Source organism: Myotis nattereri (genome assembly GCF_964212035.1).
Source record: "Myotis nattereri genome assembly, chromosome: 6".
NCBI classification, from domain to species: domain Eukaryota; kingdom Metazoa; phylum Chordata; class Mammalia; order Chiroptera; family Vespertilionidae; genus Myotis; species Myotis nattereri.
In genome coordinates this window covers 69,364,637-69,379,554 of record NC_138081.1, presented here as the reverse complement: position 1 = coordinate 69,379,554, position 14,918 = coordinate 69,364,637, and the positions used below count along the sequence as shown (strand labels likewise).

At 39.7% G+C, this 14,918-nt stretch overlaps 1 protein-coding gene across 1 annotated transcript in view; it reads right to left on the bottom strand.

The window, feature by feature from the left end:
* Nucleotides 1-4,843: 4,843 nt before the first annotated feature.
* The window catches only part of SHPRH (SNF2 histone linker PHD RING helicase), a 71,135-nt gene continuing 61,060 nt past the window's right edge, over nt 4,844-14,918 (bottom strand). Inside the window, exons 27-31 of the mRNA XM_081093946.1 lie at nt 12,372-12,464; nt 11,626-11,712; nt 10,770-10,948; nt 6,345-6,425; nt 4,844-5,184 (exon numbers count right to left, since the gene is read on the bottom strand). Of these exons, the coding sequence (XP_080950072.1) occupies nt 5,088-5,184; nt 6,345-6,425; nt 10,770-10,948; nt 11,626-11,712; nt 12,372-12,464 (537 nt within the window). The 3' untranslated portion in view covers nt 4,844-5,087. The remainder of the gene's footprint in view (nt 5,185-6,344; nt 6,426-10,769; nt 10,949-11,625; nt 11,713-12,371; nt 12,465-14,918) is intronic.

The window sequence follows — 14,918 nt, the reverse complement described above, 5'->3', positions numbered from 1 at the left end:
CACACAGTACCAGTCCTTTTACATTCATATGAAGACAATATTTAGTGTAAAAAAATCAGCTGCTGTATCCAATCCAACCTCAACAATTTGTTTTTAAACAAAGTGTAAGATGCAAAATTAAATAGAACTGTTATACAAAGTCCATTAAAAGTCTATTGCTGCTGCTGAGTGGATAGATTTCTTTCTAGACTAGGCCTTGGACTATGATCAATAAAAATGTACATAGAACTTACTACAACATTCCACAATGATGCATAACTTTTTAATAGCTAATGATTTATAAACATTCTGATATAATAAAGCCAGATCAGGTACCAAAATACAGTCCCTTTTAAAACATGGGTTTGCATTTACCAAAGATTCCGTTCTGTGACAAAGGAAAATATATTTAACATGATCAACAGCAGTTAGTAATGCTCTCATCTTAGTCAATGAAAATCTTTATGAAGAGTCTGGGAAAATAACTGGATGTAGCACTTATTGGATTGTCAGCAGCTGGGGGACAAGGGGCAGAAGTGCCTTTGCAGGTCTGAGGACAGAATTAGGGATGGGGTAAACATAAACTAGATGGTCTTGAAAGAAAATAAACACAGGTACTTGTTAGGGTTGCTGAAGGAGGTATGCACGAGGCCAAAAGTGGTGATGGATTATAAATTTATATCTGGAGACCAGATGGGCTGAGCCCCCAAATGGTGCCAGCAATCTGGGACCAGGAGTCAGAGATTTTTAAAAGGACTCTAGACAGGATTTTCAGGCGGTGAACTCTCTGGGTGGGTCTGGATCCTGGGAAAGTCCAGAGGGGAGATGGTCTTAGCAAGTGGAATGTGGTCTAAGGGAAAGGGAACGTCGGTTGTGAAGTGGTCTAAAGGTCAGTTCCCAGGGGACGAGGTATTGATTCAATTATTTGGTCAGAACTAACAGCAATCTCAGTAGATATACCCTAAATAAATTATTAATAAAGTGAGGAGACACTCAATTTCGAAGGAAATTTAGATACAAATATTTGTTCTGCAAGGCACTGGAGGGGTCCGTGATCTGAATTGTTAATCATACAGACCTGAAAAAAAATCCCACAGGTTAGAAATATGTCCTGGCACAAAACTGTTCCTCGAATAGGCTCTCTGAGGGGCGGGGAGCATAGGAGCAGGTTTTGAGGAGAGAAAGATACCTAAGGGGTTTGAAGAGGAAGACCCTTAAGAAAAGGCTGGAAGGGATGGAATATTTGATAGGCAGCAATAAAAAGTTACTGAACAATTTAATAACAATGGTCACCTGTATAAAGGATCATTACACAGATTATGGAGGTTAAATTTTATTTCTATTTTGCAAGGGAAAAAAGCATAAGCTACAGCACAAAAGATTTGGTTTCAATATAACAAATTCAGTTTCAATGAACAAAATCAGTCTTGAGAGTCACTGATATTAAATAATGGAATAGGATACAACAGATGGTGCAGGACCTCAAACACAAGATACAGAGCAAGCCCCTGAAATGCTGATGAAAGTAAGGGAAGGCTAGAGATGGTAATTTTGATCCCTGCCAAGGTCTCCTGCTGATTTCTGTGGGTGACACTTTTCTGCTCTATGACTGTGTGAAATGCTTGGTCTCTCAGGTCGCATCTTGTTTGGGCCTGTATTATTCCCATGGCCTTCTTTAGACTTGATAATCATTAGAGGAATTCAGCTGTAGGCTTGAGATTTTACAAAAACCTCTCTCATTTTCTCTTCCCTGAGTTTCAAGAAAGCCTGACTTTGTGCTTGCTTTAGATAGATTTGAAGAACCCCCGTCTTCTCGAGTAGGTGCCTTCTCAATCAATAAACCCGTCGTTACTCCAAACTTTGACATACTGAATATTGGCCTTTTTAAAGCGTTGGGTACATGAACTTTTGGACACCTCTATTAACACTGCATACCTATGATGAGAGTTGAATTCCCTTTGGGGTTATCAACTACTCACATGGTCCTCCCTCCAAAGGAATACTTGCAAGTGGTTTGCATTCTCCACAGCGTAACAGAGGTATATGGAGATTCTCATAAATTTTATAAAATATTGAGTTAATTGATCCTACTTTGAAGAAATACCATTGAAGATTAGATTTCCTTTATCAAAGTAGCCAGGCTTAAAATGCATTGCTTGTACTGCACTGTTTTAATGACATTTCATTTTTACATTGGCATGCCAGTTAAAAATTATAAAGTGGCATATTATTGTAGGATTTTATTTAAATTCTAGAAAAACTGAAAGATGTTTTACTCAATTTAATTAAACCTGAGGTCATTTAGCATAGGTGATTTTGCATTTCTTACAGATTATCCTTTGAGGTTCATAATGATAAAGAACTCTAGCACACTAAACCTTGGGAGAACTGGCAAATGATGGCAGGGAAAGATTTCAGGGACCCGTTTCTTCCTTTGTCCACTTGAAAGGGTAGCTTGAGGTGATGATTAATCTCACATTGCCAAATTCAGTGCCTAAATATTTTAATAAGTACTGTGAAGTTTAATAATTATTTGTAAAGTATTTGTAACTTTTACATGTTGAATTATGCCAAGAGTTTTTAGTTTGTTGTTATTAATGTGATAGGGAAGGGACCAATCATTAAAATCAAATGCATGGATCATGCTGCTGAGAGCACATATACAAAGAGCAAAGTTGAAGCTGCAACAAACACAGTAAAGCTCTTGGGTTTGAAGCAGACGATTATGGAATTAGATTATGGTACATGTATTTTACATTGTATGTAAAGAAGTCTTTTCAGTCCTATAAGCTAACCGACCCACTTCAGAGAAAATGGTTCCCTACGTCCAAACATACTTTAAGCTCTCTAAGGACTGGAATGAGCTCACTATTTCTCACTGTTGTATTAGCACAGCACCCATTTACGAACTACTATTTATAAGCACAGTGATATTTCAGAGAATATAAAATGATGGAAGAAGGAAACAAAAAAGTTCTTTGTTTGCAGCCAAGTGTGGGGGTTAGATCTATATTTGTTTGAATAATTATTTGGAAGAATTGTCACAACTGTTTTAAAGAAGTAACAAATGTCTGTAACATAAACAATTCTGCAGTATAAACAATTCTGACATTTTTTTGTTGAGAGACCAAACCAAAAAAACAAAACAAAACAAAACAAAAAACAAAACACACACACAAAAAAACCCCAAAACAAATAAAACCACACTGTATGTTCTACAGCTTAGAAATTAAACAAATCCCCAAATTTCAACTCCCACTAAAATATTTATTTAATTGATATCTTACAGAAATAAATAAGAGCAATTTTTCCTCTAACACAGACAGGCATATTTATATGTATGTATATATAGAGAGATTTTTTACAAAATTGAAGCATATCAAATTGCTTCCCCTACAACTTTAGCTCAAAAGGAATACTAGGAAACAAACAGAAAGACTAAAATATGCTCATCATTAGTTATAACCATGGGCGTCTGAATCTCAGCCAGATGAGTGAGAGGAAGAACGTGAGAGCTGGAGTCAGGGGACCTGAGCTGCATGATTGCACTGGTATGTATCATAGGCACGCTTCTCAATATTTCTGAACCTCAGTTCTCCTTTAAAATAGAAATGATGTTAATCATATCAACTTCACAAGATTGCTGGGCAAATTAAACATGTGAATGTACAGGAAAGCTCTTTGTAACATGTAAAGAGCTATAAAAATAACAGTTCTGTTTAGTCTCATAAAAGAATCAGTGCATATCTCCCTTCACCAAAGAATAAGCACCAAAAATGTGTGTGTGTTTCTTCAGCTAAATTATCTCAAACCTAGAAAAAGAAACTGCACCTTAACTAAGCACCAGAGCATCTCGGGCAATGTGATTCAGGGGATGTTTCTATTAGTTTTCTACGTGGCTAAGCAGAAGCTAATGAGTCCTGAGGGTCATTTAAAACTTTGAAGGCTCAAAGAAAACAAAACAAAACAAAACAAAACAAAACAGGAGCATTTGTATTATATCAAATGGCTAAGATTTAATAAGCTACTATTCCTTAGTTACCAATTTCAAAGTCCATTAATTCTTCACAGAAGAAGAAACACTAAGTTATTAGCACTTGCAATTATTTGCTGATGTAAATATGATATTCTCCTGTTTCAAAGATAAAATACTGGTCCTTGAGGTAAGTATTAGTGGAATAAAATAACAAACCCGATCGTAAATTTAGATATTTCTGGTTAAAAATCTAGTTATATACACAAGAACATGGGAAAGCAAAGAAATGCAAGACATCAGTATAATAATGATTAAAAAACCTGCCATATTTCCATGTCATAATAAGAACTAAAGGTACAAAAATTGTGATATTTACAGATACATTAATCTTAAAACATGTAAAACTTAACAACAAGAAAAAATAAAAGTAGAGAGAGCAGGTTAATTTTAAGATAAATATTAACACATTTAGAAGCCCTATTTAAAGTTAACTGCTTACACTGACACTATGTAACATGTAATAGAAACAGGAAAAGTGTTGCAAATTTTCGTGGCAAGATACAGAGAAAAGAAATAATTGCCTAATATTAAGTTATTGTTAGGAGTTGTAGTAGTGTAGTTAGTATGTATGGAGTTAGAGTCTAAACCTACTTAAATAACTAGGAGTTAATGTAATTCATTATCTACTAAAAATAGTATTTACAAGATATTGCTGAGTTATGTGCTAAAGATACTGAAGGCCCTTCCAAAAATGAGATTCGTGTTGGTTGTACAACCAGGTCATACAAAACTAGGCTAGTTTACTTTCTCATGTTCCAACTCTTTTTAAGACTGAACTTATCAAAAGAAATGTACATAGTACCTGCCTTCATTCACTCAGATATAGTCTTCAGAACAAAAATAAATGTTTTATTAGGAGTGAAAAATTAAAACCTTTACATATCTTCTGGAAACAGCATATTGAAAAGGTCTCCATGACTACTGGGACACTGTACATCTGGAAAAGAAGGAAATCCATTTGCCTAAGGACAGTGGATACTGACATCTAGTGGATAGTTTACTTGTAACTTTGCTCTACAAGCTACGGCAGTTTTTAAATACATGGATGTTTGCAGACTGAATCAGGTGCACTTCATTCAAGTTCTTCAGTGTCTTTGGTAAAGAGGTCTGCCAGATCAGCCACGGTCAAGACAGAGGCCTCTGGATGCTTCGCCGATGAGCTGGTGTGACTGCAGGTGAGCAGAGTCAGAAAGAGACCCCAAGGAGTAAATGACTTCATTTGTCTTATTTATTGTTTTAGCCTTATAATACTATAACATATAAGAATATAAAGAAAGTATATTCTTATAATAATATAAGGATTACTTGTCCTCAAGTTTTTTACCTGAGTCATAAGAAACTCCCAGAAGAAAGTAGGTGATGGGAACATTATTATATCTTGTTAAAATTAGTGGAGACTTCTATATATTATTTTCAGGCTTTGTCATAAAATGCCTTTTCTTTGAACAATTAATAAAACAAAGAAACAAAACCTCCCCAACTGTAACTAAGGCTCTCACCTTACAATTTACCTTCTTATTATCCCAAGTTAATTTGTTTCAAGAGAACTTCAACAGATCTTCTAATTGCTATTTTATTGAAGAGCTTAAATATAATCACTGAATTCTGTTATGTATGGAAACAACAACAAAAAGCCTCATGTTTGAGGCAAAAACTCTGGTGGTCACCTCCTTCCTTCCCTTAAACACTGATGGAAGACAATGTCTGGTTTCAAATTGCTTCTTTGCCACCTATGCAAAGTCCCCCCATCTCTACTGCGTGTACCTTCTAAACACACCTATCTCATGAGGATGCATTAAAGCATTTGTTTATGTTTTCAAATGACTTTAAAGAACAAAGTTATGGAATAAATATTAGGAAGTTTTAGGATTCCAAAGCTGAGTTTTGAAAATTAAGGCTGCTTTGGTCTCTGCTGCTGTTCTGCCTTTGGAGTTAACACCACGATTACCAGCAGAGTTTTAAGTCCAGATCTTCCTCTCTGTGTGTGACTAACACACGTGAAGTTCAAGCAGCATGTCAGTGTCATTTTACAGACATCAGACCAAGGCTTTTAGGTGGGGCATGAAGATGGATATCACTTAAAAGTCTACTGTGGCAAAGAACAATAGGATAGTTTAAACATTTTAATACATTACATTCCCTATTAATATGTTAAGTCAAATACAGAATGAGCACTAACTGAAAATTTTGACTAGGTTAAATGCCATACCTTAGTTTTAAAAGGTATTTGCACTTATACCTTTTTGTTGACTAAGTGGTCATCTAAGTGAAGAAGCTCTTATATATAAACAGAAAAACTTCCCCATCCACTAAGTAAACTGTCACCTACCTCCTCTCAGCAGTTTTCAGCATTGCTTGCATTCTTTCTTCTATTGTTGCTTTAATCAAGAATCTGTGTACAATAGTAGGTCTAGGAGGTACATAAAAATTACAAGTTTAAAACCATCTTAAAACTAATGGGAACACACACACTTAGTTTTGCATATGCTATATCATCAGTCAGTTGGCAGGTAGTAACCAAGGTGCTAGGGGGGATGGTGGTGGTTCAGCTCATTAAAATGAACTATTTAATCTCAATGAACTCACATATAAATGAGGGGAGACACAATGAACACATAAACAATTATGATATTTTCAGGTACAGATAATGCCAGGAGGAGGCTGACATGAGTTGAAACATGACTCATGGCAATGAGGCCACTAAGCAAAGGAGGAGTGGGAAGAGTATCCCAACAGAAGAAACAGTAAATAAATGCAAAGCCCCAGAAAAGAACATGCTTGGTTCAAGCTTAAAATGTTCGAGAGGCGGAAAGAAGGCTACGGTGCCAGAAACATCTTATAAACTCGGGGTAGAGAGGTGAAAGCAAGACTGGAGAGGTGGGCACAGGTCAGAGCACAGGTCTTGTAGGATACGGCAGGAATTTGGGTTTATTATGGTTATAATAGGAATCCACAGTGGATTTTATGTGTGATTTGAGTTACACTTGGTTCTACTTCAGAATCCCGTGGGCTGCAGTGCAGGCTGGACTGGAAGGCAGCAAGAGTGAGACAGGGAAACCAGTTAAGTTCTGCAGTTGACCAGGTAAGAGGGCGGGTTGGATCCTGGTTGTATTAGTGAAGGCAGTAAGCAGTCAGTAGATTTGGAATATTTTGGGGAGATGGAGCTGACAAGACTGAAATAATGTTTGGATACGAGGTATGAAAGAGAAATATGGAAGAGTCCTAGATTTCTGGTTTCAGAAACTACAGATGATAGGGCCACATTCTAAGATGGGGCAGCTCTTGGGGTGGTGGCAGGCGGTAGGAATAGTTTTGTTTTGCCCATGTTAATCTCAAATTTTCTATTAGACCGGCATCCAGGGGAGGTGTAGTGTCCACAGATCCAGGCACCGAGATAGAAGTAGATGGATGCATCTGGGACAGGAGCCAAAGGGACATGTCTGGAATATACTGAGCCTCCCTATTACTACGGATGAACCATCTGTGCTTCTGCCTAAAACCAGTCTCTACACTGAGAATTACACCTCTTGCCCACTCAAAGGTACTATCCCAGCATTCTCCCCAACTCCTGCCTCATTAGTTTTTCTGTCTCTAATGCATCATTCTCCTATTATTTCTCTCATATGAAAAGGGGAAAATAACACAACTCTCTTGATCCCAGTCTCTTCCTTTTCTCTCCTCTCTGCAGCAAAACTCACACTAGTCCCACCAGCTCTACAGTCCGCAGTGCATTGTGGTTAAAAGCATGGAGTGCTGAGGCAGAATGGCTGTTTGAAACTTGCCACCACTTTACTAGCCATGTGACCCTGGACAAGTTACTTAACCCCTCTCTCTTATAAAAGTGTTTGTTAATAAATAAATAAAATCCTATTCTATCTTACACTCATACCAGGCCCTCGCCTCCACCACTCCACCCAAACTGGTTTTGATCTCCATGCTGCTAAGTCTAAGGATCAATTCTCAATCCTTACTTTACTTGACATTTGGACAGTACAGGACACAGTGGATCGTATTCCCCTTCTTGAGTTACATTCTTTACTTGGCTCTCAGGACATCTCCCAGTTTTCTTCTTAATGCACTATTTGATCTTTATCTATCCTCTTTGCTGGTTTTTCCTTTTCTCCCAGAGCTTTAAACTTTGGGGTGCTCTGGAGTTTCATCTTTGGTCCTTCTCTCTACCTACAGTCTTTGTTGGTAACCATATTTAGTCTCAAGACTTAAAAATACCATTATATGCTGATGGCTTCCAGATGTATCTTTCTAGTCCAGACTGTTCTCCTGAACGCTGGACATCTATATCCCATTACAGAACAGACATCTCCATTTGGATGTCTAATAACATCTCGAACTTATATATACAATGAAGTTCTGCCGTTCCCTCCCCGAGTCCTATAGCCTTCCCCAGGCCCACAGAAAGCAGCTTCATCCTTCGGTTGTCCAGGCCAACACCATGCGTTAACCTGACTCTCAGACACCACGTCCAGTCTGTTCACAAATACTACTGGTTCTACTTTCTAAATAAATCCAGAACTTGACCACGTTTCACCATTTCTACTACTGTTAACATGGTCCAGATTACCTTCTACTCTCACCAGGATTCCTGCAATTGCCTTCTAACTAGTCTCCCTGCTTCTAGCCTCCCTTCTGCCCCCACTCCCTCCCCATGCCCAAACATGACATTTGGAATGACTGTTTCAACACTTACATTAGCTCATGTCACTCCTCTGCTCAAAGCCTTCCAATGGCTCTGGACCCTATATAGTCCTCCACACACACACATAGCTCTCCAGCCAAACTCTCTGACTTCATCTATTTCTTTCCTCTTTGCTCCCTCTACTTCAGCAACTCTGGCTCCTTCCTATTCCTGAAACACACCAGGCATACTCCTGACTAAGGGCCTTTGCACTGAGTGTACTGTCTACCTAAATAGACTTCACTAAGGTATCTGCTGGGCTTTCTTTATCTCACGTCTCACCTTGGTTCAGATATCACCTTCTCCACAAGACCCCCATGCTGTCCTGGCCAGCCACCTGCATTCTTTATCCTCCTTAAACAACTTTTCTAACTCCTAACACAGTATATACTTTTCTTATTATGCTTATTGTTTACCATCTGCTTCTCTAACAACTTTTTATAACCAGGATTTAAGCCCCAGTATGGGTATCTCAAGCACCCAGAACTGTGCCTGGCAGACAGGTGCTCAATATAAATTCACTGAATGAAGTATGTAGATATTGATACAGGAGACTGTTCAAGTTGGTGATGGAAAGAGGAGGCACTTCTAATCTGATTGTATCTGATTTCCCTGTATGAGGCTAGATCGTTGTCAAAGGGCAGGAGGAAGATGTAGAAGACTTAAGATAGTCTCCTTAGAAAGTAGGACAATCTATTTACTAGGGAAGCATGGTTGAATTGTCAGGTAGTGTTAAATGTTCTTTTAGACAGTGGCCTTACATCAGAGAAGAGTCCAGTGCATGCTTTAGAAACATCGATTAGACAAAAAGTCTATGTTTAAAAATATAAGACCAAAAAAAAAAAAAAAAACACCCCATAATAACAAACAAAAAAACAAACAAGACATAACTGCATTTTAAATGATACTTGGTAGTACTGTAGAATAAGCCTGAATTTATTGTATTACTTTGCGATATTTTGCTAAGCATTTGCTTAATATTAAGTCATCATTTATTCTCTCAGTTATTGCTCACAGAACAGTCCATGTGTCTGAGCCTGGCCCAGGAAACCTCATCTCCTGCCACTGCTCTCCTCATACCTTACATCTTAGCAATTGCAAACTCCTTACTGTCCCTAGAAACACTATGTTGGTTATCTCTTCTGTTTTTGAAAATAAGACTCTCTTTGGCTGTGTGAACACCCCTTTTTAGCCCAACTTTGAAATAATTATTCCTTCAAGACTAAACGTAATAAAGCTTTTACTGACTCTCTAGGGCACAAACTGCTCACTCCCTTCTTTTGTTACCACAGTACTTCTATTATATTTTTGCACATTGTACTGCAATATATTCAATCATCTATTTCCTGTACTACATGCTAACCTCATTGGGGACAACAGATTATGTCTTTTTCAACTTGACTCTTCAGTATCCAGCACAATGGTGTTCAATCAATATTTACTTAATAAGTTCTTCATATAGATGCATTTTTTTGAAAAACATTCAAGGCATCTAACATCCAGGAGGTAATACATCTGAGCGACCTTATAAAGAATAATGGTCCATCTTGATACTTGAATAGAAGTAGTCCATACTATATGATATATACTATTAGGTTTGCTTTGGGCCTTAAACTAAATCTAATTATCTCTAAGAGTAGACCTGTCTTAGAGTGAGGCTGTCTTTTCCTAAGGGGAAGAATTTAAAAGGGAGATATTTGTGTTCAGTCATGCATAAAATATGACTTCTTTTAAATACAAACTACCTGAGACAATAAAAAATCAATTCTTCCCAAAGTTATGATGGATGACTTCAACTTTGCAGTTGTCTTAAGCAGTTTAAGAAACTTCTTTAACAAAGTATCAGGGTAGTTTGTGAAGGAGCAAAGGCAAAAATCTAGGAGAATTTGGGGGTTTGTTGCTCAGAGGAGGGAGGGTTGGAAACCTCAAAATGTCCTTTGGTTATATAATACTTGAAAATTTCATAAATGAGGAAGAGATTAAAAATGAATAGGTTATGATGAATGCAAATGAAGAGTCTTAGGAACTTGAAGCAAACACGACTGATATTAAAGTCCTTACTTTGTTTGTCCAATTCGGTGCACCCTTCCTATGGCCTGAAGCTCATGGGCAGGGTTCAATATGGGCTCCACCAACAGAACGTGAGTAGCTTCAATTATAGTTAATCCATTAGAACCTGTGTGCAGGGGCAGCAGCAAAATATTGATTTGGGGATCATGTTTAAATGCTGACAGGTTCTCCTAAAAAAGAAAGGTACATTTAAATTTTAGCTGGATCAGTTAGAAGTAAGAGAAATATAATACTGCTCATGTTAAATATGCCTAATGGTATTGTGGAATATAATAGCTAAGAAAATTAAATGTAAAATTACTATTTTTAGAAAATGTAAACTTGTTGCTTGACTTTATGAGTACAAGTGTCTCCTAAGTTCTAATTGAATCACTATGTGATGTATGCAAATTAAACTATACGAGCTGAAAGAACAACAAGAGTAAGAATGTGTTAGAGCATGTATGATAAGAGACATGAATCTGCTCAATGTTCACTTGGTCTTTTTGTGTGTGTTTGCCTTGTTGAGTGTGCACTGTTGTTGCACTGAGTGTGATGTAAGGACAATCTGACCACATGTAGTTTTGCCTGATGCAGTGAATTTAGAACCTAATCCCAGGGGCATGAGGCCTCAGTCCACTCAAAAGGTATATTGTAGGCCATCTTTTGTTATATTGAAGAAATGTACCTCAAGTCAGAAGAAATCATGCTATGGGTATAACTGAACAGAAAGAAAATAACTATAGTTTCTCTACTTTGCTTTATAATTAATCAAGACACAAGGCAATAAATGAAAGTAAGTTAGTTAACAGAACTTTCCATTTGCAACTGAACCCACTTTAAAAAACACGAGAAGATCTTGGCATACCTGAAATGTCTTCACACGACTAATCTGTGCAAACTCCATGTTGTTGTCAGTGAGAGCTTTTGAAATAATATCTAATACATCTTGCCACTAAGAACACATAAAATAAGAAAATATTTATACATCACTTTCACATTAAGAGAATTGAAAAGGAACTAAGTCAAAATAACTTTTGTACCTCAGAATTAAGTAAACACAAAACCAAAACCTTTAAATGAAGTACCATCAATATTATTTAATACTATATTGAAATGGTAGTGTTTTTAATTTTTTTAATCAAATGCTAGTTAAAGATAGGGTAAAGAAAATAATCATCTTTGAGAACTGAATTAAGCATAAATAATAGAAAATTAATAACGGAGTGCTTAATGAATGTGGTTATTTATCTTTCCAAAAGGAAAACTAGAATTTTTATTCAGTTGATTATTTATCTTTCTCTTAAACAATCAAGTTCATTTGCAAAATGAGACTTTCAAGGTACCAGATTCCAATTTTTAAAAATATTAACATAAGAAAATCCCCAAGTAAAAGGAATATAAAAACACGAAATGTAGCTATTGGAATTGTCTTGTGAAGCATCATAAAATTCTATAAAAATAATCCTATCGTATGGACATAGAAAATAATCAATCAGTAATTCTAAATCCTACCTATATTATGGCAAACTTTAATAACTAGTTCTCAGATATAAAATGATTAGACAGAAAGCCAGTCGGTGTTAACAGTGAGGATGAAAATGCTCATTATACCGTTGAGAAAACGAGTGCTTTAGCTTCTGGATCTCTAAGCTGGATTCTCATCAGAGTTCTGACCACAGCTTCCACTTTTGTAGAATGACTACCCTTTGAACACAAAGAAGAAAACACATTATTACCAAATAAAATTTAGTTAACAACAGAAGGGAAAACCATTATAAAACACTTTCATTACCAAAACTATATGGTAGGTACACATATGTTTATCCTTTTTTATTTTGTATTTGCTGGGAATTTTCTTTAGCCTCAAAAGTGTACAAGTTATGGAATTTACACCCTGAGAGAATCCTATCTAATAAAAGAGAAACATGGTAATTGGTGTACGACCGCTACCCTTCCCATTGGCTAATCAGGGCGATATGCAAATTAACTGCCAGCCAAGATGGCGGCCAGCAGCCAGGCAGCTTAAACTGAACATGAGGCTTGCTTGCTTCAGTGATGGAGGACTCCAACGTTCCCCGCCTGCCTTGCCAGCCTCTGAGCCTGCAGTTTGAACATTGTAACAAATATAGAAGTTAAACAAAACCCCAGAAACCTGCTTTCAGCGAGCCGGGATCTCAGAGCTGGAGTTGATACAGAGTTTCGATTACAGAACCTAAACAAACCAGATACCTTCTTTAAGCAGCAGAGGCCTCAGAGCTGGAGCCAAGCCTCAGAGCTAAAGCTGGCCCAGAATAAAAAAAAAGAAAAAAGAAAAAAAGGAGCGGTTGGGAGCTTCAGTCCCAGTCTGAAAACAGCCCTCAGCCCCTCACCCAGACTGGCCAGGCACCCCATGGGGACCCCCACCCTGAAGGGTGTGTGACCAGCTGCAAACAGGCATCATCCCCTCACCCAGGCTGGACAGGCACCCCAGTGGGTCCCCCACCCTGATCCAGGACACCCTTCAGGGCAAACCAGCCAGTCCCCACCCATGCACCAGACCTCTATTCTATATAGTAAAAGGGTAATATGCCTCCCAGCACCGGGATCAGCGGAGCTGCGAGGCTTCCCGGCACCGGGATCAGCGTGACAGGGGGCAGCACCCAAACCCCCTGATCGCCCTGCGGCTCTGTGTGTGACAGGGGGCGGGGCCACAACCTCCCTATCGGCCCTGCTCTGTTCCTGACAGGGGAAAGCGCCTCAACCCCCTGATCGGCCCTGCTCTGTGCCTGATAGGGGGGAGCTCCCCAACCCCCTGATCGCCCTGCGGCTCTGTGTGTGACAGGGTGCGGCGGCCCAACCCCCCCACCCCATGGGCCCTACTCTGTGTGTGACGGGGTAGAGCCATAACCTCCCCATCGGCCCTACCCTGAGTGTGACAGTGGCGGCGCCTCAACCCCCTGATCGGCCCTGCTCTGTGGGTGATAGAGGGTGGTGCCCCAACCCCCTGATCCGCCCTGCTCTGTGCGTGACAGGGAGTGGTGCCACAACCTTCCCATTGACCCTGCGTTGAGTGTGACAGGGGGTGGTGCCCCAACCCCCCAATCGGCCCTACCCTGAGCAGGACTGAGGATGGCATCGCAACCTCCCAATCTGCCCTGCTCTGTGCATGACAGGGGGCGGTGCCCCAACTCCCCAATCAGCCCTGCTCTGAGCCCGACCAGGGGCTGCACCTAGGGATTAGGCCTGCCCTCTGCCACCCGGGAGCAGGCCTAAGCCAGAAGGTCGTTATCTCCTGAGGGGTCCCAGACTGCGAGAGGGCACAAGCCGGGCTGAGGGACCCTCCCCTCCCCCCCGAGTGCACAAATTTTTGTGCACCGGGCCTCTAGTCTATATAATAAAAGCCTAAGTGACCTTTAACAGTGGAATGACCAGAACAACTGGTCGCTATGATGTTCACTGACCACCAGGGGGCAGACACTCAATGCAGGAGCTGATCCCTGGTGGTCAGTGCACTTCCACAGGGGGACTGCCGCTCAGCCAGAAGCCGGGCTCAGCAAGCAGGTGTGCGGTAAGGAGCGAGAAGTCCCGGACTGCGAGAGGGTGCAGGCTGGGCTGAGGGACCCACCCCTAGTGCACCAATTTTGTGCACTGGGCCTCTAGTCTATATATGTTAAAGGCTAACATGTTAAGTGTCCGAACATTCGCCTGTTCATTATGACACGCACTGACCACCAGGGTGTAGATCAGCCATGGGCAAACTACGGCCCGCGGGCCGGATCCGGCCCGTTTGAAATGAATAAAACTATTGAAAAAAAAGACCGTACCCTTTTATGTAATGATGTTTACTTTGAATTTATATTAGTTCACACAAACACTCCACCCATGCTTTTGTTCCAGCCCTCCGGTCCAGTTTAAGAACCCATTGTGGCCCTTGAGTCAAAAAGTTTGCCCACCCCTGGTGTAGATGCTCAACACACAGGCATGGAAACATGGAACAGACTGATGAATCTCAAAAGGAAGGGGGGAAAAGGGAGGGCGGGAAAAGAGGAAACAAAGATCTTATATGCATACAAGAGGCCTTGTGCACGTATTTGTGCACCAATGGGGTCCCTTGGCCTGGCCTGCAGGGATTGGGCGGAAACCGGTAGCCTGACATCCCTGAGGGGTGTCGGATTGTGA